Below are 25962 nucleotides of genomic sequence, written 5' to 3' on the forward strand. Positions count from 1 at the left end.
TCACTCGTATAAATCAAAGGACAATCCCTCGCAAACAGGAGTTCATAATACACTCAGGATTAAGACTAAGTTACCTAGGTCATCCTAATGAAATAGCAATCCAACTAGTTAACGGAGTTACATCTAGTGATTACTATTTCGTGGTCCAGTCTTATGCAAACTCATTGCATAGGATACCCACACTCGCATGTCACATACATGAACGCATTTGATCAATGTGTCTGTATCAAATACAAAGTGAGCCGTATCCATAGTGTTAACAGGATAAGGTACCCAACCTTAACCCTATACTATAGACTCTTTAAGCTGATCTTGAACATTAATCCCTGTATGTCTCTACATACTGTTCAAGACTCATCAAACAGCTTAGGATGTTAGTTTATTGGATTTGGGTTATTAAGACAAAACTAATAAAATAATCAATAACACTTATTGAAATTAAATAATAAAATACTTTATTAATGACGGTCAATTGATTATATTTACTATCTACGAGTTTTAGGACATAAAATCCAACAAACTCCCACTTGGACTAAAACTCTAGTCCTTATGGGATGTACATAATAGAGTAATCCTCAAACATTGGAAATGGTAAAATGTACAAGTATATTACATAAAACGTATATATACAAATACAATAAACTAGGGCATCATCATACCCATTACACATCTCCCACTTGCCCTAGGTTACCTAATGTACATATCTCGTAGACCTAGACTTTCTAGATGACCCTCGAACACTTTAGCCGTGAGAGTCTTCGTCAATGGATCAGCAATGTTGTGCTCCGAAGCGATCTTGGTGACGATCACATCCCCTCGTTGCACAATCTCCCGTATCAGATGATACTTCCTCTCTATGTGTTTCCCTCGTTTATGGCTGCGAGGTTCTTTAGAATTGGCTACTGCCCCACTGTTATCACAATATAGAGTGATGGGCAAGTTCATATTTGGAACAACTTCCAAATCATGTAGGAACTTCCTAAGCCAAACTGCTTCTTTTGCTGCTTCACAAGCAGCGACGTATTCAGCCTCCATTGTAGAGTCTGCAATACATCCTTGCTTGATGCTACGCCATACTACAGCTCCCCCATTTAGGGTGAACACTGATCCCGATGTGGATTTCCTAGAATCCTTATCGGTTTGGAAATCAGAATCAGTGTATCCTGTAAGGATCAAATCCTTAGCTCCATACACAAGCATGTAGTCTCTCGTTCTCCTAAGATACTTGAGAACAATTTTAACCGCCGTCCAATGGTCTAACCCTGGGTTGGACTGATACCTACTGACTATTCCCACTGCATAACAAATGTCTGGCCTAGTGCAGAGCATAGCATACATTAAGCTGCCCACAGCTGAGGCATAGGGAATACGTCTCATATCCTCAACTTCTTGAGGTGTCTTAGGACTCTGTTCCTTAGACAAGTGAACTCCATGCCTGAAAGGTAATAAACCCTTCTTAGAGTTCTGCATCGAATATCGAACCAACAATTTGTCGATATAGGTTGCTTGAGACAGTGCTAGCGTTTTGTTCTTACGATCCCTTATGATTTGGATCCCAAGAACATATTGTGCCTCTCCTAAATCTTTCATTTGGAATTGTGCTGCTAGCCAAGCTTTAACGTCAGTAAGGTAACCCACATCATTCCCAATGAGGAGGATATCGTCCACATAAAGTACTAAGAAAGCTACTTTTCCTTTGTTGATTTTCTTATATACACAAGGTTCATCAACATTCTGGTCAAAACCATAGGATTTGATTGCAGTATCAAACCTAATGTTCCAAGATCTTGATGCTTGTTTCAACCCATAAATGGATCGATTCAGCTTGCAAACTTTTTGCTCTTGACCTTGGGTTATGAACCCCTCGGGCTGAGACATAAAGATACTCTCTTCAAGATTGCCATTCAGAAAAGCAGTCTTGACATCCATTTGCCATATTTCATAATCATAAAATGTGGCGATGGACAAGAGAATCCTTATAGACTTTAACATAGCAACAGGAGAGAAAGTTTCCTCATAGTCAACCCCTTCCCTTTGGGTATACCCTTTTGCCACAAGTCTAGCTTTAAAGGTCTGTACCTTCCCAGCTGAATCTCTCTTTCTCTTATAGATCCATTTGCACCCTATAGGTTTTACCCCTTCAGGTAGATCTACAAGCTCCCACACTGAATTGAAGTACATAGACTCCATTTCAAGGTCCATGGCTTTGACCCATTGGTCCTTATCTACATCATTCATTGCCTGTTTATAGGACAATGGATCCTCAACACCATCATCTGGTATGACAACTTGAGTTTCAGTTAAACCCAAATAGCGGTTAGGTTGTGATACAACCCTCCCACTGCGTCGAGGCATTCTCAACGATTGAGAAGGATGAGATTGACCTGATGTGGTGGTTTCATCAACCCTTGATGAGGGACCAACTTCATCAACAACCCTTGTTGATTCATCAGTAGCTTCACTTAATACTAATTTGCTTCGTGGTTTATGATTTCTCATGTGGTCTTCTTCCAAGAAAGTAGCATTTGTCGATACAAACACTCTATTTTCTTGTGGATCAAAGAATAGACCACCTCTCGTCTCTTTAGGGTAACCAACAAATTGGCATAACCTTGAACGAGGTTCCAACTTCTTGGGATTTGTCACTAATACGTGTGCTGGACAACCCCAAATTCTGAAATGACTTAAACTAGGTTTACGTCCTCTCCATAGCTCGAAAGGTGTTTCAGAAACACTCTTCGAGGGAACATTGTTCAAGATATGAACTGCAGTCTCTACTGCATACCCCCAAAACGAGCTAGGCAATTGAGCGTAACTCATCATTGAACGAACCATGTCTAACAAGGTTCTATTTCTCCTCTCTGATACACCATTTTGTTGAGGTGTACCAGGTGCTGAGAGTTGGGATTGGATTCCATGTTCTATCATATAGTCCTGAAATCTCAAATCCATGTACTCTCCACCTCGATCAGATCGAAGTATTTTAATCTTTTTACTTAATAGATTTTCAACTTCAGTCTTATACTCCTTGAACTTTTCAAGAGCTTCAGACTTATGCTCCATTAAGTATAAATAACCATACCTAGAATAATCATCTATAAAAGAGATGAAGTATTCAAAACCCCCTCTAGCTTTTACATTCATCGGACCACAGAGGTCTGAATGTATAAGTTCTAAAGGCTCTTTGGCTCTATAACCTTTTCCAGTAAAAGGTCTCTTTGTCATTTTACCTTCAAGACAAGATTCACATGGAGGTAATGAAACATCTTTTAACTTGTTTAGAAGTCCATTCTTTACCAATCTCCCGATCCGATCGAGATTTATGTGACCTAATCTTAAATGCCAAAGATAGGTATTGTTATTTGGAGAAATTCTTTGCCTTTTATTTTGAGTATTAGCAGTTCTAAACATCTCATGATTTAAAACTGCTTTTGCTTCATTAGGTCTTAATACATACAAGTTGTTTTCAAGCTTAGCTGAACAAATATGTACACCATTCTTATAAATGAACGCTTCATTCATAGAAAAATTAATTGAGTACATATGTTCAATAAGACAAGAAACGGAAACTAAGTTCCTTTTAATTTTAGGAACTATGTACAAGTTTTCCAAAAACATGAATTTATTTCCGAAAAACAACTTAGCATCTCCCACTGCACGAGCTGAAATGACATCTCCCGTTCCAACCTTGAGTGTCATCTCACTGTCCTCAAGCTGCTTGAAGGAACTAGTTTCTTGTAAAGAAGAACAAACATGGTTAGTGGCCCCTGAATCAAGTATCCAGGCATTTTGGTCATTTTCCACTAAACATGTTTCCAAGACAAGTAAATCATATTTACCTTCCTTTTCTTTCTTCTTAACAAGGTACTTAGGGCAATTTGTTTTCCAATGCTCATCAACATTGCAGTGAAAACATTTCCTCTTGATGGCTACCTTAGCCTTCCCTTTGTCCTCAACAGCAATAGTAGGACCTTTCCCTTTCCCTTCTTTCCTCTTTTGAATTTTCTCAGATCCAGAAGGTGAAGGTACAAACCTCCTCTTAGAATGGGCAACATTTACCTCTTGTTTGATCTGAATGGACGGTTGTCCAAACATCTCTCTAAGAGAGTCCATGATCTGACGTGCAGTGACCATGATCTCATGTTTCTTGCTTAGTATGTCAGACATACTAGCCAAGATGTGGAGGCGAGCCTTGTCATTGGCCTTTGTCCAACGGTCATATGCATCCCTAACACTTTGGGATGCATGTTTAGTGGGGAAAGGAGGACATTCCTCCATTAAGACGAAGCTTAGATCAACGATAACTAAAATCATATTCAGTTTCGATTTCCACGTCGCATAATTTTCACCGGTTAATTGATCTTTTTTAAGCAATGCAATAATTGAGGAAGACATGCTGAAATAGCAAACAATTGACCATATTAGTTATCTTTGTCTTAACCCATTACATAAAACAATCCAATCAATTCAGCAAAAACAAACAATCAAAGAACCCTAATAAAACTAATGATTTAGTTTTTGCAACGATACTTCAGAAGTTTAGAACAAAAATCACCGAAGGGTGATCAATTACTCTTCTTCTGAATTGAGACAATCTCAACTAATTACTAATACCAGAATAACTCTTATTCCTATAGTTCTTAGCTATCGTTGTTCGGTCAAGGATTCATTAACTAACTTAATTCATCCCGTAAGTGTGACCCTACCATTTTCAGATCCCAGAGGTACGCTTCAACAGGCTACCGTTTAGGAAAGACAACTGTTGAAGATTAACCTAAGAAATCCTATCCATTTCTGGAGTTTGCGATGTTCCGACTTATATGATCAAGCCCTCCGAAGGGATGGTCGCTCCAGGACGACACGCAGGCGGATCATAGAAATCTCACGGTGCAACCTAATGGAGGAGACCGTAGGATACGTTGACACGCGTCCTTCTCCCACTTACTATGAACATTTCCCCTATTCACCTTGTTATTGACCCATACAAACACTTTCCGAAAGGAGGCCGCGCCCAGGGCGACACGAAGCCGAGTATGGATCTCACGTGTGAACTCTTAGGGACGTGAAAGCAAAAATAAAAATTGATATATCATATATACCATTTTTCTCCCACTAAAATGTTCTATTAATTTAGGTTTAGTTGCACTTAGCTAAATTCCGGCTAAATGAATCTAACTAAGTCTATTCTTATTATAACACTTATAATAAAACTTTACACTAAAGTTTCTAGGTGTATTAAACCATTTACCTAGTGACATCTTATGCTAATAGGAATAAGGTTAATTCAACGCCGGTTCCGGGTCAGTTCCCAGGTAGGAGGTGTTCCGTAAACCGTCAACTTAAGTACCCCCAGCCTTTAGACAGAACTTTACCGGTGGAGTTCCCTTATAACCTTAAATCCTATTTGTCCTATTTAGTTTCATTAAACTAAAAATAAGACTTAATTCTAATCCTATTAGAATTAATGTGATCTTAGGTCTATTTAATTTTAAACAATTTAAAATTAAACCAAATTAATCCTAAGATCCTACGTTTGCATGCAACTCTTTATTATAGGTTGACGGTTTCTAATAATCAAATTTTATAACTATTATAAAATTAGTTAATTAGCCCTATAATCATACATACTATGGTTTAAATAATTAAAATCAAATTATAATTAAATAAAACCATATTACATGCATACATTATATTAATATAACAATTATATTAAACTATGGATGTAATATGCACAATGCAAATTAATTTTCATCTTTTATTAATATAACAATTATATTAAAAAAAAATATGAAAAACAATCAAGCATACACAATACATTAATTTAAATATAACAAATTATATTTAACTAAGTAATGTCATGCATCATGCTTATTCAATTTCATATATTTAAAATATCAACATATTTTAAATTACTCATGAAATTCATAATCATGCATTAAAACCATACATTATAACATTTATAATATATAAAAATGCATGAACATGCTTAACCTAAGGTGGGATTCATCTAAATGACATCCATAAAGCATTAAATAACAATTGAACCTGTAAAATTGGCCTCTAGGATAAAATAAAGCAATAATTACAATAATAAAGCCTTAAAAAATCCTAAAAGTGCTTTCAAAGCTCCAAAACCGGCCTCAAAACCTTCAAAAAACTTCAAACCGGCTAAAAAATGCTTGAACCGGCCTAAAATAGGAAGAACCGGCCCAAAACCCCTTGAACCGGCACCATATGAAAAAATCGGAGTCGAACCGAGCCGACCGCGCCGAGCCGTCCGTACAGCCGAGTGAACCGAGCCGTCCGTACATCCCGAGCCGAGCCGTCCGTACACCCCGAGCCGAGCCGTCCGTACACCCGAGCCGTCCGTACAAGTGCCGCCGAGCCGAGCCGCGGGAGCCGTCCGTACATCCAGTGACGTCACGATGACGTCATCCCTTCTTCAACCTCCAGCCGCGGATTTTTTTTTTTTTTTTTTTTTTTTTTTTTTTTTTTTTTTTTTTTTCGGTTTCCGTACAGAATCGAAAAACTCTCGTTGATGGCCTTCCGGGTGTCCGTTTTGGGCAAATTTGGTGTCAAAAAACTCAGAAAAACACCCCGAATCCAAAAATTGGACTCTAAATTACAGATTTACAAATTAAAATGCCCAAAAACGCAGGGGCCTTTACATTTTGATCTTATCAAAACAGTAAATCTATGGCCAAAATTACAGAAACATTCAATTGCAAAAACCACATTCATAATGCAGAGATCCCACCTAACCAATGCAAATTTTTAAAATTCTCAATTAAAACTGAGATGGCTCTGATACCAATTGAAGGGATGAAAACCCTTTACAGCGGAAAATATACAGAAACTCAATTTTAATTAGAACCTTAAAAATACCAATACATTGGCAAAAAATATTGATTAAACATGCTTTAAAAAAATTACAGAGAATAAAACTTACGCTCGTTGACGACTCTGAATCTGCCAATCACCAAATTTTTGGGGCACCACCACTTGAAAACCTTCCTATTCTCTGATTGAGATGGTTTGTGGGAACCAAAATTGGAATAAGGGAATGGAGAGATTTTTTTTTTTTTTTTTTTTAGAGAGAATGGATAGACTTCTTCGCAGAACTCTCTCCCGTTTGAGAGAAAAAAAAAAATTTGTTACGCAAAAATTCCCTCTTCTTCAGTCGGAAGAAGAGGGAAGTTAGAGAGAATAATTGGGAACGTGGGAAAACCACCCACGTTCCTTATTAAATAAATTAATATTAAATTAATATTAATTAATTAATTAATTATATTAATTATATTAATTAAATAAATAATTAAATAATTAAATCATATTTAATTAATATTTCATTTAAATCATATTTAAATGAATATCTCTCACATAACCTATAGTTTTAATTTAATTAATTTAATTAAATCAAATTTAATTAAATCAAATTAAACAAAACTATTAATTAATGCTCCAATTAATTAATTTCTAAATTAAATATCTTATATTTAATTTAATCCATAATTTGAATCATATTCAAATATAAATTTCTCTCATAACTTATAGTTTTAATATGTATCATATACACATTAAATTTTAACTTATAGTTTTAATATGAATCTAATTCACATTAAACTGATATTTGAACTTATTCAAATATTTTATTCTCTCATAATTTAATTTTGAATCATATCCAAAATTAAATTTATATAATAAAGTCTAATTAAAATATAAACTTTATATTATAATGTATCAATATACATTATATTAATTCCCAAAGTAAATTTGAACATTTCAAATTACAACCAATATAAATAAATCTCATTACTCTTTATGAGCTAGGAAGGGGACCTAATGGACCTACAGATCAGAAGCTACAACGATATGAGATTAATTGGCTAAACTCATTAACCACATTAATCAATATTCGTTAACTGTGTGTACACTCCACTAAAGACTCACAGCTGAACTCTTCTCACTGTAGATATATTTCTGTGTCCACGGATATTGACCAATACCAGTAAGTTAGTCCTTCACAAGTGTTCGTAACTCCAGCTGGGTCAAATTACCGTTTTACCCCTGGGTTACCTCTGGTCCTTAAATACCAGTGCTCCTCTAATGAACAACCTGTTTATGGTCCAACCACTAAACAGAAACCCCTCTCGTGCCATTAAGAGGGTAGGGCCCTTTGTTCAAGTCTCGGAGACACCATTTAAGGGAACACTTATCTACTTACCCTAAAGGTGGGAAGGAGTGAATTCCATCTTGTGTGATTATGTTCCCAGCTCTCCACTCGGTATTGTCCCCAAAATGATAAGAATATTGAGTCGGCAATCTGGCCACTCTCACTCGTATAAATCAAAGGACAATCCCTCGCAAACAGGAGTTCATAATACACTCAGGATTAAGACTAAGTTACCTAGGTCATCCTAATGAAATAGCAATCCAACTAGTTAACGGAGTTACATCTAGTGATTACTATTTCGTGGTCCAGTCTTATGCAAACTCATTGCATAGGATACCCACACTCGCATGTCACATACATGAACGCATTTGATCAATGTGTCTGTATCAAATACAAAGTGAGCCGTATCCATAGTGTTAACAGGATAAGGTACCCAACCTTAACCCTATACTATAGACTCTTTAAGCTGATCTTGAACATTAATCCCTGTATGTCTCTACATACTGTTCAAGACTCATCAAACAGCTTAGGATGTTAGTTTATTGGATTTGGGTTATTAAGACAAAACTAATAAAATAATCAATAACACTTATTGAAATTAAATAATAAAATACTTTATTAATGACGGTCAATTGATTATATTTACTATCTACGAGTTTTAGGACATAAAATCCAACAGTTTAATACTAATTTTGTAGAGTTAACATATCAACATGGAGATATATTTTAAAAGAAAACAACTTTAGAAACTATAGAGTCATCATCCTAAAAAAAAATATACATATTCCTGATTCTGATAGATCTTATAAATTAAGAAATCAATTTAGGAGAACTACCTGCAGATTCTGGTCTAAGAACTAGAATTTTTGAATATAATTATAATATTCAAGATCAAGTTCGTAGAGCATATCTACAAAAAGATCCTTGTCAACCTCGAAATCATACTTTTACATTCAAGAAGTTTGGGACAAAGTCAAGACGATTTAATCCAATTTGGTTTAAAGAATATCTCAATTGGTTAGAATACTGTTTTTTTTAAGGATGCTACATTTTGTTTATGTTGCTACTTGTTCAAACCAGAAGTGAAGAATTAGGAGGGGAATGTTTTATTAGTGAAGGACTTTCCAATTGGAAGAAAAAAGAGAGATTGGAAACTCATGTTGGTGGTCCTAATAGGGCACACAATCAAGCTTGGGGAAAATGTGAGGCTCTTTTAAAAACAAAAGTAACATATTGAGACTTTTTTAAATAGGATATCTGACCAAGTACGAGCTAAGCATCGAACTCGATTAGGCGCATCAATTGATTGTACTCGATTTTTATTACGGCAAGGTCTTGCATTTCGTAGATATGATGAGACTGATGATTCAAAGAATCAATATAACTTTCTTGAACTATTGCGATGGTTGTGCAACCATAACAAGGATATTGAAGCCGCAACTTTGAAAAATGCTCCAAATAATTTGAAATTGATTGAATTTGATATTCAAAAAGATATAGTAAAATGCATTGCAACTGAAATTGTTAATATTGAGAAAGATTTATTGGATAAATTAGATAATAAACTTATCATGGATCGATTTCAAAACATGAAAACTCGTAAAGGACAATTGTAATACGTATTAAATTAATTAATTTTTGAAGCTATTAATATATATATATATATATATATTACATTTTTTAGTGTGTTTATTATATAGTGTCCCCCTATACAAAATTTATGGATACGCCACTGAGAGAGGGAGATATAGATTAACAGGTGTACGCATGCACATCTCAACTACTTGATAAACCCAAATAGGTTTAGTATAATACTTTAATTAAAAATTAACGTTGTGACTTTTTAAATTTACTAATCTTATATGTTAGATTAATTCTTTTAGGATTTTAACAGAATAAATAACGCATAGGATTGTGAGATTATTAGTTATATATCTCTTAATCACAGCACTGCCTAAAAAACACAGACTTAAATATATAATTAATGAATAGGTGTGGGTAAAATTCTTTGACATAACATACCATTTTCTCATATAACCATAGAAAAAGCTAACATTGGTTTTTTTTTTTTTTTTTTCATATTGACCATAATTAACTACATGCAGAAACTTGAGACTATATATATATACATGTGTGTACTTAAATCTGAAATATGGCTTTTAAACCAATGATTTTTTTTTAACCATGATTTTTATTTATTCATTAAAGTCAATCTCAACTCCTTCTTCTTTCATCTTTGCTTCTTAAGCTTTCATGCATGTTTGATCACATGCGTCTACACAACTTTTTACTTTTATCTCGGCTGCCAAGTTCATAAAAAACAATCCAACATGGTTGAAAACATCCATCAAAACTCTAAAGAGAAAAATCTAATATAAATATTACTAATCTTATTAACTATCACTTACGACAAGATTAATTAACTCTAAAAATTCGATGGTGTGTTATGTCAATCGACGAAAAGATGGGTGTTAAACTTTTTCAATGAAAAAAATAGAACAAAACTTGGGTGTTAAACTCAAACAAATTTCTCGTTAAAATTTTTTATTACATGATAATTTTTTTAAAAAAATTGAAATATAATTTAGTTTATTAGGTATAAAAGACGGGCTGCATAAGACTAGGTGCAACCTTAGTTGCCCAATATATATATATATATAATGATTATGATTGTACATATACAACACATATTCATATTAAGATTAACTTTTAGTTCAACAATTGTAAGGTAGGCTGAGATTAAATCATCAATCTTCAAATGGATAATTGGTCCCTTAGAAGTATTTAATTTTCAAATCAACAAATAAAATTTGTTTGTGGATTATTAACCTTTAATCACCAATCCCACCATAAATAGCACACACACATAATTTGGAATAAGGCAAAATCTGACAAAACATTTCATTCTCATGCAGAATAAAAAGAGAAACAGTATTGTTTACATGTTGTGCTCATAATTAACTACGAAACAGAACATATTCTTCGATATGAAATAATAAACGTTTAAACCAATGGTTTTCATTTTCACCATTAATTTTTGTTTATTCATATATAGAATATCTTGAAAAGCCAAATTCCTTTCTCCTCTCAATATACTTCATCTTTTTTTTCTTTAGCATCAGTTCTTCAGGCACGCTTGAGCACATTCCTTCGAACAACTCTCTACTTTCTTCATATCTGCCAAGTTCATAAAGAGAAAGAAACAATTAAAAAAGATAATTATCCATCAAAACTAGATAAAATTAAAGAAAGAGACCAAATTTTAGCTAGTATATGAATACTACAACTACGTACTCTCTCATTAATTGAGTACTCTCTCATTAATCAAAAGAGTCGTATGCAAGGGATATTAGAAGCCCATAGAAGGAAAGAACTAGACAAATTAAAAGATCACGTAAAAGCATATAGATTGAAACATCGGAAGTCCAAAAAACTTAAACGATTAAAATAGATATATTAATTTGATCCAACAATGTAAAGATTAAAATAGGTACTACTAGAGTACTGGCAAGAAATTAGCTTACTCTGGATTTTCGTGGTAGTGTTCAAATTGCAACGAGAAAGGATACAACCAACTATGCAATATTGGTTGGTATCCATAGGGGAATCCTTAGTGTAGCTGTGGATCCTCCAACAAATAGGCTAAGAATAATCAAACAAATTATAACTAATTTCATTTTTTCCTCAATTTCAAATTTTTTTATGGCTCAAAATTATATATTGTTAAGCACTTGGGTTTATAGAAAATGAGATTGAAACAACTCCGAATATATAGAAAATAAAAAATAAGCACTCTTAATATAAACCACGGTCCTGAAAATTGGATTCAAGTTGAAACGGTATTCATGACGATACTACCAAAAAATGAATGACTTACGACGACACACTTGTCATGCTTCCCTTCACCTCATGTTTTTTGGACAAGATTAATTTCCTCTTATGGTTTAAAACGCCTTTCACGTTAATGCCCTACGAATGTGGAAGACCCAAATTTACGTTACAAAATTGCCGTCACACAAATTTACTTAAACATACCTTTAAATTATCTTTGATATTTTCAACGATTTTTTAGTCATAAATATAACAAATAGACACACCTATAGTGCTACATTAATGATAGACCTAGACCACATCAACTAAAAGGAGTGTATTTTGTTATATTTGTGTTGTTATTTTTTTTCTTTTCAAAATATTACTATATATAGGCTTAAACCATTAAACCTAGGAGTGATCTCTATTGCAATTATTTATTTATTTTTCAGGAAAATATAATCCTTCACCTAATTAGTTGAGTTATCATTCAACAACAAGAATTTTATTAGTATAAAACACACTAGGGCATAACCTGATCAACTGACATCTTACATGTGTTACGCGATCATGAGGTTCATGAATTGAATCACTTTACTCTATTGTTTTAAAATTAATATTATTTGTATATAACACAAATTTTTCAACCATATATTATTAGGAGGAAATTCTAAAAAAAAAACAGTTTGACCTTAATTAGGATAAATAATTTCAATGAGTTTTTAAAATTTTGGGAACAAATGTATATATGAGAGAGGGAGACATAGGTCAGTACGTGTATGCATGCACATCTCATCTACTTGATAAACCCAATTAAGTTTTGTATAATACTTTAATAAAAAAATTAACGTTGTGGCTTTTTAGATTTACTAATTTTATATGTTAGATTAATTCTGTTAGGATTTTAACAGAATAAATAAAGCATATGATTATGAGATTATTAACTATATATCTCTTAATCACAACACCGCCTAAAAAACACAGACTTAAATATATAAGTAATGAATAGGCGTAGGTAAAATTCTTTGTCATAACACACCGTTTTCTCATATAACCATAGAAAAACCAACACTGTTATTATTTTTTTTTTCTTCATATTGACCATAATTAACTACATGCCGAAACTTGAGACTATATATATATATATATACTTAAATCTGGAATATGACTTTTAAATTAATGGGTTTTTTTAACCACTAATTGTTATTTTCATCTTTTCAGCTTCTTAAGCTTTCGTGCATGTTTGATCACATGTGTTCACACAACTTTTTACTTTCTTCTGGGCTGCCAAGTTCATAAAAAACAATCCAATATGATTAAAAACATCCATCAAAACTCTAGAAATAATGAAAAAAATTTAATATAAATATTACTAATCTTACTGACTGTCACTCACGACAAGAGTAATTAATTCTATAAATTTGATGGTGTGTTATATCAATCGACGAAAAGTCAAAATGACAGAATCCATATATGATATATGAATAATAATTAAAATAAATAGTAACGAGAGTATTAGAAAGTTTCTTACCAGGATCTTTCATGATGCTGAATTTGGTGCAAAGAGAAATGGTACAACCAATTTTACAAAAGTCACGGTTGTCCATTCGATTGCCACTCAATGAGTACGATGACTCGGCCCCTACTATTACACACTTCCCAAGGCAAAGCGAACATGGGAGAAAACCGTTTCTGCAGTCATTTATCGTGCAACTTATGTAGCAACTGCCGCTACCAACATCATTCTCCAATTCCGATTTCCCTACAACTAGTAAGCTCAAGATGAAGCATAATAGAATTTGAGTGATCCTTAATTTAATTTGTGTGGTTTTGATGTATTGTGGTGAAGAGTGCTTCTTAAATAAGCACTTGGGTTTGTTATAAAGTAATTCAACATAGCTATTCAATTAGACTGTTGCGTGAACATCCATCCCTCATCATTCTCATTCTAGTTTTGATGTATAAAGCTTAAAAAACACATACAAATACTAACATATATCAAAAAGGAAATAATTAAAGAGATCCCAAACCCAAACAAACATTCAATAAAATTGAAGTACACTTTTGTTGGAAATAAATGAAAAACCAAAAATGGAAATTAAAGAAGAAGGAGAGAATCGTTTCAAGAAGATTAGGGTCTGCAAAAATAATAATGAAAGAAACCAAGGTTGTAATTCCTTACACTAATTATGTCTCAAATCAATTTGTCACAAATTATTTATACATTTTCAATTTATTTTACTCGTAATTTCTAATATTTTTCTTAACATTTTACCTAAACTCAATTAATCAAATCTCCTTTTTACTCGACCTTATTTAAAATTAATTTAATTGCTACATTAATTTTTACCTTAATTTTTTTATTTTATAATTTTGTAATTAACCAACTTTTGTAAAAAAAATATGTTATTTGACTATTTTTTTTAAGTTTTGTGCATAGTTTGATTCAAATAACTAAAGCAATTAGTTAGGGTAACTATTGTGGACGGAGAATTACTAACATTTTTAAAGGTTTCATCTCATTTTGAGACGAATGTTAATGTTAAGTATTATTTTTAAATTAAAAAAAAAAACAAACTATTTTGAATTTTTAACCATTTGAAGAAGTAGTTTTTGCTATAAATAATTCCTTTTTCTTCATCTATGGGCACACAAAAAGAACACAGACTAAAAAAAAACTTAGAAATTTTTACAACTTTCACATCTCTCTTCTTCATCTAAACCTCTAACTTTCATAGTTCGTACTTTTCTTAACATTCATCTCTTCTAAAAAAACAAAGGATCTACAACATCCATTTTAATTTTCTCTTCTAGTGCAACCTTAAATCTTCATTTTTCTCCAAAAAGTTTTCTACAATATCAAAAATCCAAACCCCAAGAAAAACTCTAACTTAGTTGAAGGTGTATGATATGACTTAGGTTCCAATGATTCATACTTCAAACAACAAGAGAGTTTATTGTTTTGAATTTCATCTTATTTTCCTATTTTCCTTTCTTTGACATTTACTTATTTATTATTTCGTGAACTTCTCTTTTATATATATTTTTGTTTATTATAAACATTTGATTCACATTTTTGTTATTTATATTGTTTCTTTTTCTTTGTTAATTTATTCATAGGCTTTATTCTTTGTATATTATATTTTTTTTTATAATTATCGTTTTATATTTAATTCTTTTTTTTTTCTCTTCGTTACATTGATTAATGTTTCTTTTAGTATTTTCTCATTTTTATATGTTATTTAGTATTGTATTTTTTTCACCATATCTATTTATTTTTCTTGTTTTTATTTCTCCATTTTTCTTCTCTTATAATTATTTCTTTATATCTTATTTAAACATTTCCCTTTCTCTTACGATAAATTTATTTGTTTATGTATATTGTTTCATATCTTGTTCATCCTTTTTTACCCATATTTTGTTCTTACTTTTTTTTTTAATATAGTAATTTTGTTTTCTATTTTATTTTATTTATAGATAATTGTTTATTTTACATTTTTATCTTTGTGCATATCCTTATTTAAATGTTTGTATTTACTTTATGGTCTATTCAATATATTCTTGCTAATAGTTGTTTAATTTTTTTTCTTAATATTTCAATTAATTTCCTTTAAAAAAGGATACCAGACGACGAAATCTATAAAATTTTAGAGTCTGATTTTCTAGAATTTTTGTAGTGAGGAAATTGATTCTTTAGAAGTCCGATCTCCAATATGTTTTTTTTTTTTAATTTTGTTAAAATCTCAATATGTTATTTTATGTTTGCTTAATTTATTATAACACTTATTTTTTCTTATTTTTACTTATTTAATTTTTCTATTAAGTTTTATTTTTATTTCTATTTAAAATTTATAAATATCTCTAATTAAAATTTTCAATATCTTAAAATCCTTCTAATTAATTTAAACTTTTCTAAGTTTCAAAATCTTTCTCAAAACTCCTTTTTCTAAAAACCATTTAGAAAATTTTCCTTTTAAGTTATAACATTTTATGTTTTAGTTTAATCTATGATTTCATATGGTTTCCTAATTAATTTTTTATAATAACTTATACCGTTTGTCCTAAACAAAATCTTATGACGGAATATCAATATTATTTGTATATAACACTAATACGACTATAACTCAACTGATATAAACTTGTATTATCTACTTAGATGTTTCTCCAACCCGCTAGTCTACATATGGTCAAAAGAGAATTAATAATAAATAATTATGGAGAACTTCGATGAAACTAAAGAAAAAGGGAGATTCACGTTGTCCTAACAATCGGTGAATATTCTTTTTTTGTTTGTTCTAGTACAAATGGGGTGGAGAAATTTGAAACCTAGAACCTCTTGGTTCTTGACATATATCAGTGTTAGTTGAGTTAAACTATTGTTGATAACAATTGACGAGTATTTTAGACATGATTGGATCGAAACTCTGTCAAACACCAAATAATAACCCATTCAAGTAAGTATTAAAGGTATCTTCAAACCACATGTTTTACATTGCTAATGATATATATTTTGATCGCGATTACATGCACCAACCAATTGTTGATATCCAACTATTTGATTTATATTTCATTTTGTGTACATACACATTAACTATATCTAAGCCAACTATCCTAAGATGATCTTCACCCATTACCACACCCATTACCACTCCTAAGATTGATGGTTAGATCATGTTAGATATCTACCCTCTATAATTGTTGAACTAAAAAAATCAATTCTAGAATATTGCATTAATTTATATCAAATAGTACTCTTCACATGTAGTCCTCGAATGAAATCTTAAATGAGCAAGAGGTTAAACATAGAAAATATTTTCCTAAGAGCCTTTGGTAGCCACTTCTGGAGAAAAGAGGATTTATGAAAGAACCATTTGGAGCGTTTTATCAAAATTATTGAAGTATAATGAATTACTTGTAACAATCAGTTAGAACAATCCATCGGCTGAAATACGACTAAGCTGGCTATAACAGAAATTTAATAAAGCATTTGCTAAACACTTAAACACATTCAGAGAGAGATTAGTATGAGAGAGATAGAGAGGGGGAAAAACCTCATTATCGAATGGCAGGGGAACAACTGCATTCCATTGAAGCTCAGTTTCCATCTTGTTAATTCAACTAATTCTTCCAGTAATGTCATCAGCTGCTTTCTTCTGGCAAGCCATTATTTAGTACGTAAGCTCATAAGCAGATGGCACATCATGCAATGGGTGGCCTTTCCTGTTTCTTTCAATTATCCTCCGTGCAAGGGGCACCTGCTTTCCGACCACAAAGATGAATGCTTTTCCTTTTCCTGTAGCACCTCTGGCAGTTCTCCCAACACGGCGAACATACTCGCTAGGATCACGAGGGAAGTCAAAGAGTATGACGTGATCCACATTTGGAAAATCAATTCCACGTGATGCCCTGTTAGTAGTTTAAAAGAATATATTTTTCATAAAATATTGCTCATTCAACATCCTTCTATGAAAATTAAAGTCTTCTGACGTCTGATGTATTATCATAGCACATTCCCATCTGATTGACTGAATTGTGCATTTAGGTTTTAGTATCAAATAGCATAAATAACTACCCTATATGATAATCAACAAATTAGATGGAAGGTCATGCTAATTACGGTTGAGCTAAGCTTTAGTGCATAAATAAGTACTTATTGTTTACTTTTTCCATACAATTCCCCTGTCCCGGTTAAACAAGAACAAATGTTTCTTTGTAGGTCTTCGTCATTACATGGAAAATGGGAAACGAGATTTCTTGAAGGAAGATGAAAAAACTGGAACCATTGTGATGGGGACAGAAACTGAAGTGAAAATTAACAGAAATGCTACTAATGTAGCCTCTAAGAAAAGAAAATTACAAATTCTCGAGAATTTCAAGAGGTTTGGATTGTTCCACAAACCATTCCTAAAATCAGCGCCTTAAGCCGCTTTAACCTATTGTAATGACAAACAAATTCCTTAGCCAATTCTACTTTTTACACTAATAGTATTTCTGACGTGTTGACATTTTAATTCTTTTGAAATTTGACTTAAATGATCTCTTTAATTTAATCTTATTAATGACTTGTCCATCTTAAAGGGTTTCAACTAGAGTATTTCTTCGAAGAAAAGAATCTAGAGTCTCAACCCAACATATAGTTTTTCCCATGTCCTTTTGTCTTTTCCTGTGAGTTTACTCTTTCCTCTGTCTTTTGTCATCTTATCTGGATCCAGAAATCGCTCTTCTAGGTTCATTTGATTGGAGAAAGTTGCAGAATGATTCGGGTGCTGAATTGGAGACAAACTCCTAAAAGTATTGTTATCAAATCATATGGTGTTGACAAAATTTCCTTGTTATAAGTGTGATTCTGTTGGAAAGATGTGGGTTGTTTGTTTCGGTATTGAACTATTCTGGTTTGTCATGAAACATATAGTTTAGTCTTTTCAGATCCCATAAGTTAAAACCGTGCTTTCGAACTACCAAAGGAAGTTGTTTTTAATTTAAAGGCAATTAGGAGGAAAAAAGCTCTTAGCGATTGAGAGAATATTTTGGTCATTTTTTACTATGTCATGGAATAGTAAAAGTACCTATCAGTGCAAACCAAGAACTTGGATACTTGGTTAGAATGAGAATTGGTAAATGCCTCCATATTTGCTAGCCGTGACTCTCTTGCTAGGGCAGCATGAAATGGAAAAACTTGCAAGCGGCTACCTTTTTTATCAAAACGCTGCAATGCATTTTCAACTTTTCTACATGTCTCAATCTGCAAAATTCAACGACCAAACTAACATAAGAGTAAAAAATTTGGAAAATTTGGAATTTTTCTAATAACTATTGTTCCTTAGTCAAAAACAAAAACTATATTGATTGAGAATGGACCCGAGAGTCTATTCAGCATTCTCAAAGAACATGAAAATAGAAATACGGCCAGTATCCTAGTTTTCTATTTAGTAATTACTGTTTGGCCTTACTTCAAATCTACTCATCAAACCAAATTCAGCAAAATACCGCCTAACCATCTTCAAAAGGTTGGAAGATCCCTATCCTTTTGAAGCTTACAAATCCCAAAATTCCCACTGAATTATTTATACATTACCAAAAACAAACGCATGTTGGTTTTAAGAATTAAGCATTCTCCTGGTTCTTGTAGATTCCCAATGAATTCTTAAGACCTTCCTGGGCACCGAAACAATCTATTTATCTCAACAGTTATTTTGAATTTCAAGTTTTCATTTCCAACAAAATATACTTGTTTGCTCTTCTAGTTCCATTAGTTGCATTGCAAGAGAACTCAAAAGATCGAAAGGAAATAAAGCGGCCAACCAAAAGCAATTCAAGTTGACCTCTTCTTGAGAAACTATGCATCCTTGTATAGTTCTCCCAAGAAACCCTTATCTTCCACTTCCAACTATGGTGGAAAATTAAATATACCCAATCCAGGAACTTGAGAACATCCTTGGTCCTAAACGAAACATAAACATACCTTGTTACAGAAAACAATAGTTTTCGAGACTGGAGTTCCTTCTGCAATCTGCAAGAGGGCATCTTTCTTATTCAAGAAAGCAGCATCCGGCGTCTTGTTCTGCTCCTCTTCACCACTACAATCTACAAGAACCTGAAGAAGAATCAATATCTCGTCACTTTACATTAACTGAAACGGCTTGATATCATTCTACATTTCTTCAATGAGAAAAACATGAATGAGCCAAATTAGACTAATCCATAAATAGATTAGAAATTTCCATTTATATCCTGCTCTTACATGCACTACTGAGACATTTGTGAGCCACCTTCAAATGAAACAATCCAGCATTATTCCAAATAAATTGTGCGGGTTGAAAACAATAATATTAATGAATTTTTTCTATTTTTGTAAAAAAAAATCCAACTTATGTCCCTCCCATCCCACTCCCCTGAACTGCTATCTCCTCCTCCAATTGTTTTGAGCGGTCTGTTAATAGCTAAGAAGTACAAACACTTCTTTGGATAGACCGACACTCCAACATTTCCTGGACACGTATCGGACACTTGTTTAGTGTAATAGGTTAGAAACTAGTTGCACAAAGTCAAAAATAAAAACAACATTTGTTAAACATGCATCAAACACTTCTCAAGTCTATCTTAAATTTTTAAAAGATAACGTATCACATTGTCCTTGTCGTTTCCTATGGGCTATCGGTGTTTCTCATAGGATACGCGCTTTTTAGGTCAATAGATAGAATTTTCTATTTGTACTCTTGAGATATTAGCAAGCCACCTAAAGTTATTAACTATTCATAATAATATTAGAATTTTAGGAAGAAATAAAACGAGAAGAATCGTAAATACAAGTCTTTTTATACAGGGGAAATACCATTTACAGATGAGAAAAAAAACCACCAATGTGAATAGAAATATTATACTCGAGTTTTAAGAAATGAAGACGTACACTGATCTTTTATTCCTGTTCAACAAGAGCATAATACACCTTGCATAACCGGAGAGATTGTCTGACAAGATAAGTACTAATGCACCAATCATCTCCTCACGCACACACACAGCAATCATTTAAACTACCGCCATGGAAAGGCCAGAAGCAACTTTTTCACACAATCAGAGCACTCAGAGCTAGAATGAAGACAATAACTTACCAATTTTCTATATGCACTGACATATGCAGTATCAACAAAACATCTTCTTAGTCAATCAATCTCTGATTGCTGAGGAAAAGTATAAAAAGATGAACTGATATTGATTAAAGACTAACCTCCTCAAGGCTAGGACTTATTCGGTGAACTCCAGGTCCCATGATCACTTCACAATCAGGAAAGTTTTCTACTAATGTATTATATATGTCAACCGGTAATGTTGCAGTCACAAATAGATATTGAGTGTTAACAGGAGCAGATTTCATTAAAGACCGCAATGCAACTTCAAAATCCTCATCATTGAAAAGGATATCTACCTCGTCCATTACAGCACTGTAGCACAAGGTTGTTTGAGTATTAGTACAGGCATAGCATCATATAAATAACTCTTCTAGCAGAAAGCAGGAAATAATTTCACTGGGGAGGCAAGTAGGAGTTAGAAAAATCAGCCACAATTTCAACAAAGTCTGGAGCACAAATACTCAGTGATACCAGCATAGCTGGTTTATTAATGTGGATCAAGGTCAGCCACTGAGAGGCTTTAACTGATTCATTATATGAATAGCATATTGAATATAATATTGAAATGTATTGCGATATCAAACTCAAGGACCTCATGCGACATCAGACAAGTATCCTGTGTTTTTTATTCCATCTTTTCTGATCCTTTTTATACTCTAATATGTATGTTTCCTCTGTCCCGTATCCAAACAAAATAAACACCCTCGTAAGCATAAAAACATACTATGAAGTATGACCCAGCTAGAGGGGCTGAAACTGCATAAATTATTAACTACTTCACAATAATATATAAATTTTCAGCAAACAAGCACAGGATACACATATATAACTAAGAATCAGAATATAAATATCAAAGTTTAAAACAGTTTTCTGCTACTGTAAATTAATCATGTGCTTTTATATAAATAGTATTCGGAATGAAAATTTTCAGTTGGATAAATTACCAAAATTAAAGAGACTTATAATGCAACTTTAAACTTAACTAGAACATAAAATAAATATGCCAACATGAGGCTTTGATAGTTAAGAATATCCTATCCTAAGATGTAGAAAATGCCTGGACAATGGATCTTAGCATTGTTCTTTGTCGTTCACAATTTATGTATAGGAGTTCTCCACAGTTGAACAAATGAACAATAGTCACCTTCCCCATTAATTTAGGCTGGAAGCTTCTCTACCAATTCTGTTGGGGAAGGGACTCCTTGTCCCTTAGCCCAGTAGGCTGCATTTGGTTGGCCTCTTTTGAATGAATCCTTTCTCCTTTCTTAACTAAAATAATAATAATAAGAAACGATAAATAAAAATTATGGATGCATTGATAAATCATGGAATTGTGCACCTAAAGCAAAAATACTTCGGCTGTGTACATTTCATATCTTGAACTGAAAGAAAACTGCTCGATCAAGTTAAAGAAAGCTTCTTACTAGGTCAAAATCAATTAGGACACACTGAAAATGAAAGGAGACTCAATAGAAAGTAACAAAAAGAAAAAAAAAAAAGAGTTCTAGAAGAATAGGATTACCATTTTAGATTTGATAACAGCAAGAAGCCTTCATTTATTAGAAGCATCAAACGACCAGGAGTTGCTATTAGAACATCAACACCTTCTTGTAGATTATCAAGTTGAGTTTTCTGCCGAAAACCGCCTGTCACGACCATAGACCTAAATGGCACACCAAATTTTGAAATGGATCGGCAATTACTTAAGACCTGTGAAATTCACATTGACGTCAAACTTTAACCACTCAATGAAAAAAAATACTGACTTAAATCTTTTAATTTTAAACGAAGCATAATTGGTTATTGGTGCCTACAGGGTCTATTTCTGTGATTTGGCACCTCATGAACCCATTTAAGTTGCTAATATTTTTTCCATTTCTCTCAATATATAAGCCTCTGTTAGAGGCTAGCCATGAGCAAATTCAGAATAGTCTGCTTCCCATTGTTCCATAACATGAGAAAGTTATATTTGAAAGTTATTCATTTCAAGTATTTGAAGTATTTCTCCAGTATTTGGATTTTTACAACAGAAAATTCATAGATCTTATGAAATGGCAAACTCTCATTAACATGAAGCAGAATTTGATTGTTAGTTCATAACAGAAAATGCAGCCATGCAAAAGTGAATTTTCTGAAATAATCAACCAGTTAATAAATTAAGATAAAAAATGATAAAAAATAATGTGACAATAGAAGAAAACTGAAAACTTTGAAACACTCTTAAAGTACTTCTGCAAGAATAATCAACCTGAGAAGCCAATTCTGCAGTCGGCACAATGATAACAATTTGGGGACTTTTTGAAGAAGATTTTCGAACTCCTTCAAGTTCTTCCTGTCTCAGACGCTGGATTAATGGTACAAGATATGCTAATGTCTTGCCAGATCCACTTTGATCAGAAATTATACAACTCTTTCCTTCAATGACTGATGCAAATGCCTTGGCCTGCCATTATTTATTATTCATATAGAAGCACATGTAAGCACTGTGATCATTGCTTTTTGTAGCAAAATACGATACTTTTTTTCTAGTTAGAAGGTTTGCAAACTGAACAAATCAAATCTTCATTTCGCCATATTATTTTAGTATCCACGATTCATGTAAAATACTGAATCTTTTGTCCATACCAAGCTCGTTTGGTCCATTTACTTAACAGGAAAGAGAATAGCACACATACACACACAAAGAGAAACCCAATACATTATCGAGAACTTCAAACTTGCATGGTCCTATGCTAGTTCAGACCATATTTAAAATAAGACCTTTCTTCCTTCCTCCTAAATTCCAAACAACATTAGTGGTCAACCTTTCGACTCATGAAAACTTTAACTAATCCACCTATGAAATTCATTCCAATCTAATTTAGAATACAAGAAATTCATTCCAAACAACATTGGAGGTCAACATTTTCTCCAGACTTTATGAAATATTTAAACAAGAGTTAATACAAGAACAAGTATATTGTAAATTTCACAAATTATGAAATAACACAGGATACCAAGAGACAGGATATAGAAAATAACAGCTTCTCTAAACACTAAATTTTATATATTAATGCACAATGATGCCAATAGGACCAACCATTAAAAAATAAGGTGGCTTTGAGATAACTAATGAACCGTCATCCAAGAGCAAGTTTGACATCCACCAGTGAAAGTAGAAGCAAACTTGGTCCTTCACCAAAGAGATCTAATTTGTTAATGGCACAAACTCTTGACAACACCAAGGAGCTGTAACCTAGCAACCTTGGATAAGGAGTGTGGCACAAAAGATAGACTAAAGAGAAACAGCAAGGAAAAGGGCACCATAAGCGTATGTTGCTTGACTGTCAATAAATTAGATGGCCAAAAGATCTGCTACACCTTTTGATGGAAATAAGAAAACACGAGGTATGAAATTGTGGCAGTTATCATAACAAATCTTAGTTAAATTCTAGAGAAATGTTTCTTCACTCATGGAAAGCAGGAGCATAATTCTATTTATGTCATACATCTTGTACCTGAATCTGTGACGGCCTAATGAAATTTTGCCTCCTCAATGATTCAATCATATATTCAGAGCACCCAAGGTCTTTAAATGACTTTCGGCTATAAAAACCCTTCTCTGAGGAAATTTTCTGTTGTTTACGCTCAGTTGGTTCGTATTCAGAACCATAGGGCCCCCTAGACCCCCATCCTCGGAAGTAAGAACCAGAACCTGATGAAACTAATGGCTCGGATCTTGATAAATTGGGGGCAGTTATTTGATGTCTTTCTCTATCTTGTTGTTCAGATGGTCTTGAATTTTTTTCTACATTTCTCGAGGCATTTATCCTCTTCTTTTCTCCCATAGTTTTAACTTTAGAGCGTGGATAATCAGTTATATGAGGTGACCCATCTTCAGGAGTTGGTTTACGGACATCATTTCTTAATTCTTCGTTTGTCCTAGAACCTTTCGTCACAATTGCCTTAACTTTCTGAGTTTTCAATCTTCCAAAGCTTCCAATAGAAATCCTTTTACGCATTCCTGAAGTCTTAGTATCTGTTTATCAGGAAAATCTCAGTTTGAACTTACAGATAGATAAAACAATGTTCTCTAACGTAAAACAATTGGTAGTAATGATGAAATAAACACCACAAATTTCACTTAATTTAAGAGCTTCGATCAGATTACATACAGATTAGCAAGAAACAATTAGGTCAAGAACTCGCATTCTTTATAACAAAACAGAGATAAATTACAGGATAAAATCCAAGCATATATTTATCCGTCTAACATAGAAATAACTATCATATTAAGCTAAACCATAAAACAAATTAACGACAACTCTACACATAACGAAAATTAACTCAAAAGAATTAAGAGAAGCACCTTCATCATCAACTGTCTCATCTCCATCGTAACGCAATTCCTCCGAGGAAGTAACAGTAAAGTCATCCTCGTCAGTAAGCTGGTAAACTCCAGCAGAATCCACCGATTTACGAGCATAACCAACAACTACACAACCACCAACGCTCACCAATTTGTTTGTGGAAACTGAGCGTAGAGACTGGCTCAGAAACGGCGAGCAGAGGCATTGGCGTCCTAAGTAGCACGATTCGAGGGTACGAGAGGTCAGAAAGTTGGCCGGAGTATGGATGGGAGCTCTGGCCATTGCCGGCGGGCGGCGTAGAGGCGGTGGGTTTTATATACACACTATATATCGTCTTTTTGAAATGGGGTTTGGATTGGAAATTTGGAAACGAGAATGGAATTGCAAGAAAATCTGTAACTCAAAGAAGCAAAATGATATAAACTTCTCGCTGCCGGTGAGAAGTTAGAAGTGGATAGCTCAGATATTATTGCAAAATTAGCATAATGGCGCCAACGAGAAGAGACCATCAGGTAAAATTATAAAATTGCAAAAACAACTCTAAAATATGATGATAATTAGTAATTATAACCTCTAAATTTTCTAATCGCATTTTGAAATTATATTCTTATGTCATACAAATTAAACCCTTTAATTTGTACAATTGTAATAATTACAACGAACTAATTTAACGATATGATTTTAACGTTGTCTATTTTAAGAGAAAGAAAAATGTAATGTTAATATAACTTTTTAAAGTTAAGAGTTATATTGTTAAACATGTTTTCATGTTTTGAAATTTTTATAAGATATTGGGCTACAAGATAAGAACAAAACATAATAAATCAATGATAATATGAAAAGTGAGTCTCATTTAATTGTGTTTCGTGTTGTTTATTTGTGTTTCTTCTTTGTATCAATATGTGGGACTCGCTTTCAAATATGTAATCTAAAAATGCAAATTGTTGAACGAGCGAATTGTGATCAATCTGATTGCATTTGGACGTTGCAAGAGACGGTACTA

The 25962-nt window shown here is 32.9% G+C and overlaps 1 protein-coding gene across 1 annotated transcript; it reads right to left on the bottom strand.

Moving 5' to 3' along the window:
* Positions 1-16838: 16838 nt before the first annotated feature.
* LOC103483937 (DEAD-box ATP-dependent RNA helicase 50) lies at positions 16839-25484 on the bottom strand. The gene is made up of 8 exons (XM_008440798.3): positions 24959-25484; positions 24108-24628; positions 22859-23053; positions 22133-22320; positions 20709-20922; positions 19446-19577; positions 18550-18725; positions 16839-17389 (listed from the first exon to the last, which is right to left on the bottom strand). The coding sequence occupies exons 1-8, from the start codon at positions 25239-25241 to the stop codon at positions 17152-17154; spliced, it is 1947 nt and encodes a 648-aa protein (XP_008439020.2). The 5' UTR covers positions 25242-25484; the 3' UTR covers positions 16839-17151.
* Between the last annotated feature and the right edge of the window lie 478 nt (positions 25485-25962).

The sequence above is a fragment of the Cucumis melo genome, chromosome 6 (assembly GCF_025177605.1).
Source record: "Cucumis melo cultivar AY chromosome 6, USDA_Cmelo_AY_1.0, whole genome shotgun sequence".
Classification (NCBI taxonomy): Eukaryota; Viridiplantae; Streptophyta; class Magnoliopsida; order Cucurbitales; family Cucurbitaceae; genus Cucumis; species Cucumis melo.

Coding starts and splice junctions, on each gene's coding strand:
- LOC103483937 (XM_008440798.3), bottom strand. CDS start 25,241: ATGGCCAGAGCTCCCATCCATACTCCGGCCAACTTTCTGACCTCTCGT. Junction 22,321..22,858: donor CTGCAGAATTGGCTTCTCAG/GTTGATTATTCT, acceptor TGAATTTCACAG/GTCTTAAGTAATTGCCGATC. Junction 19,578..20,708: donor TAAGTCCTAGCCTTGAGGAG/GTTAGTCTTTAA, acceptor ATTCTTCTTCAG/GTTCTTGTAGATTGTAGTGG.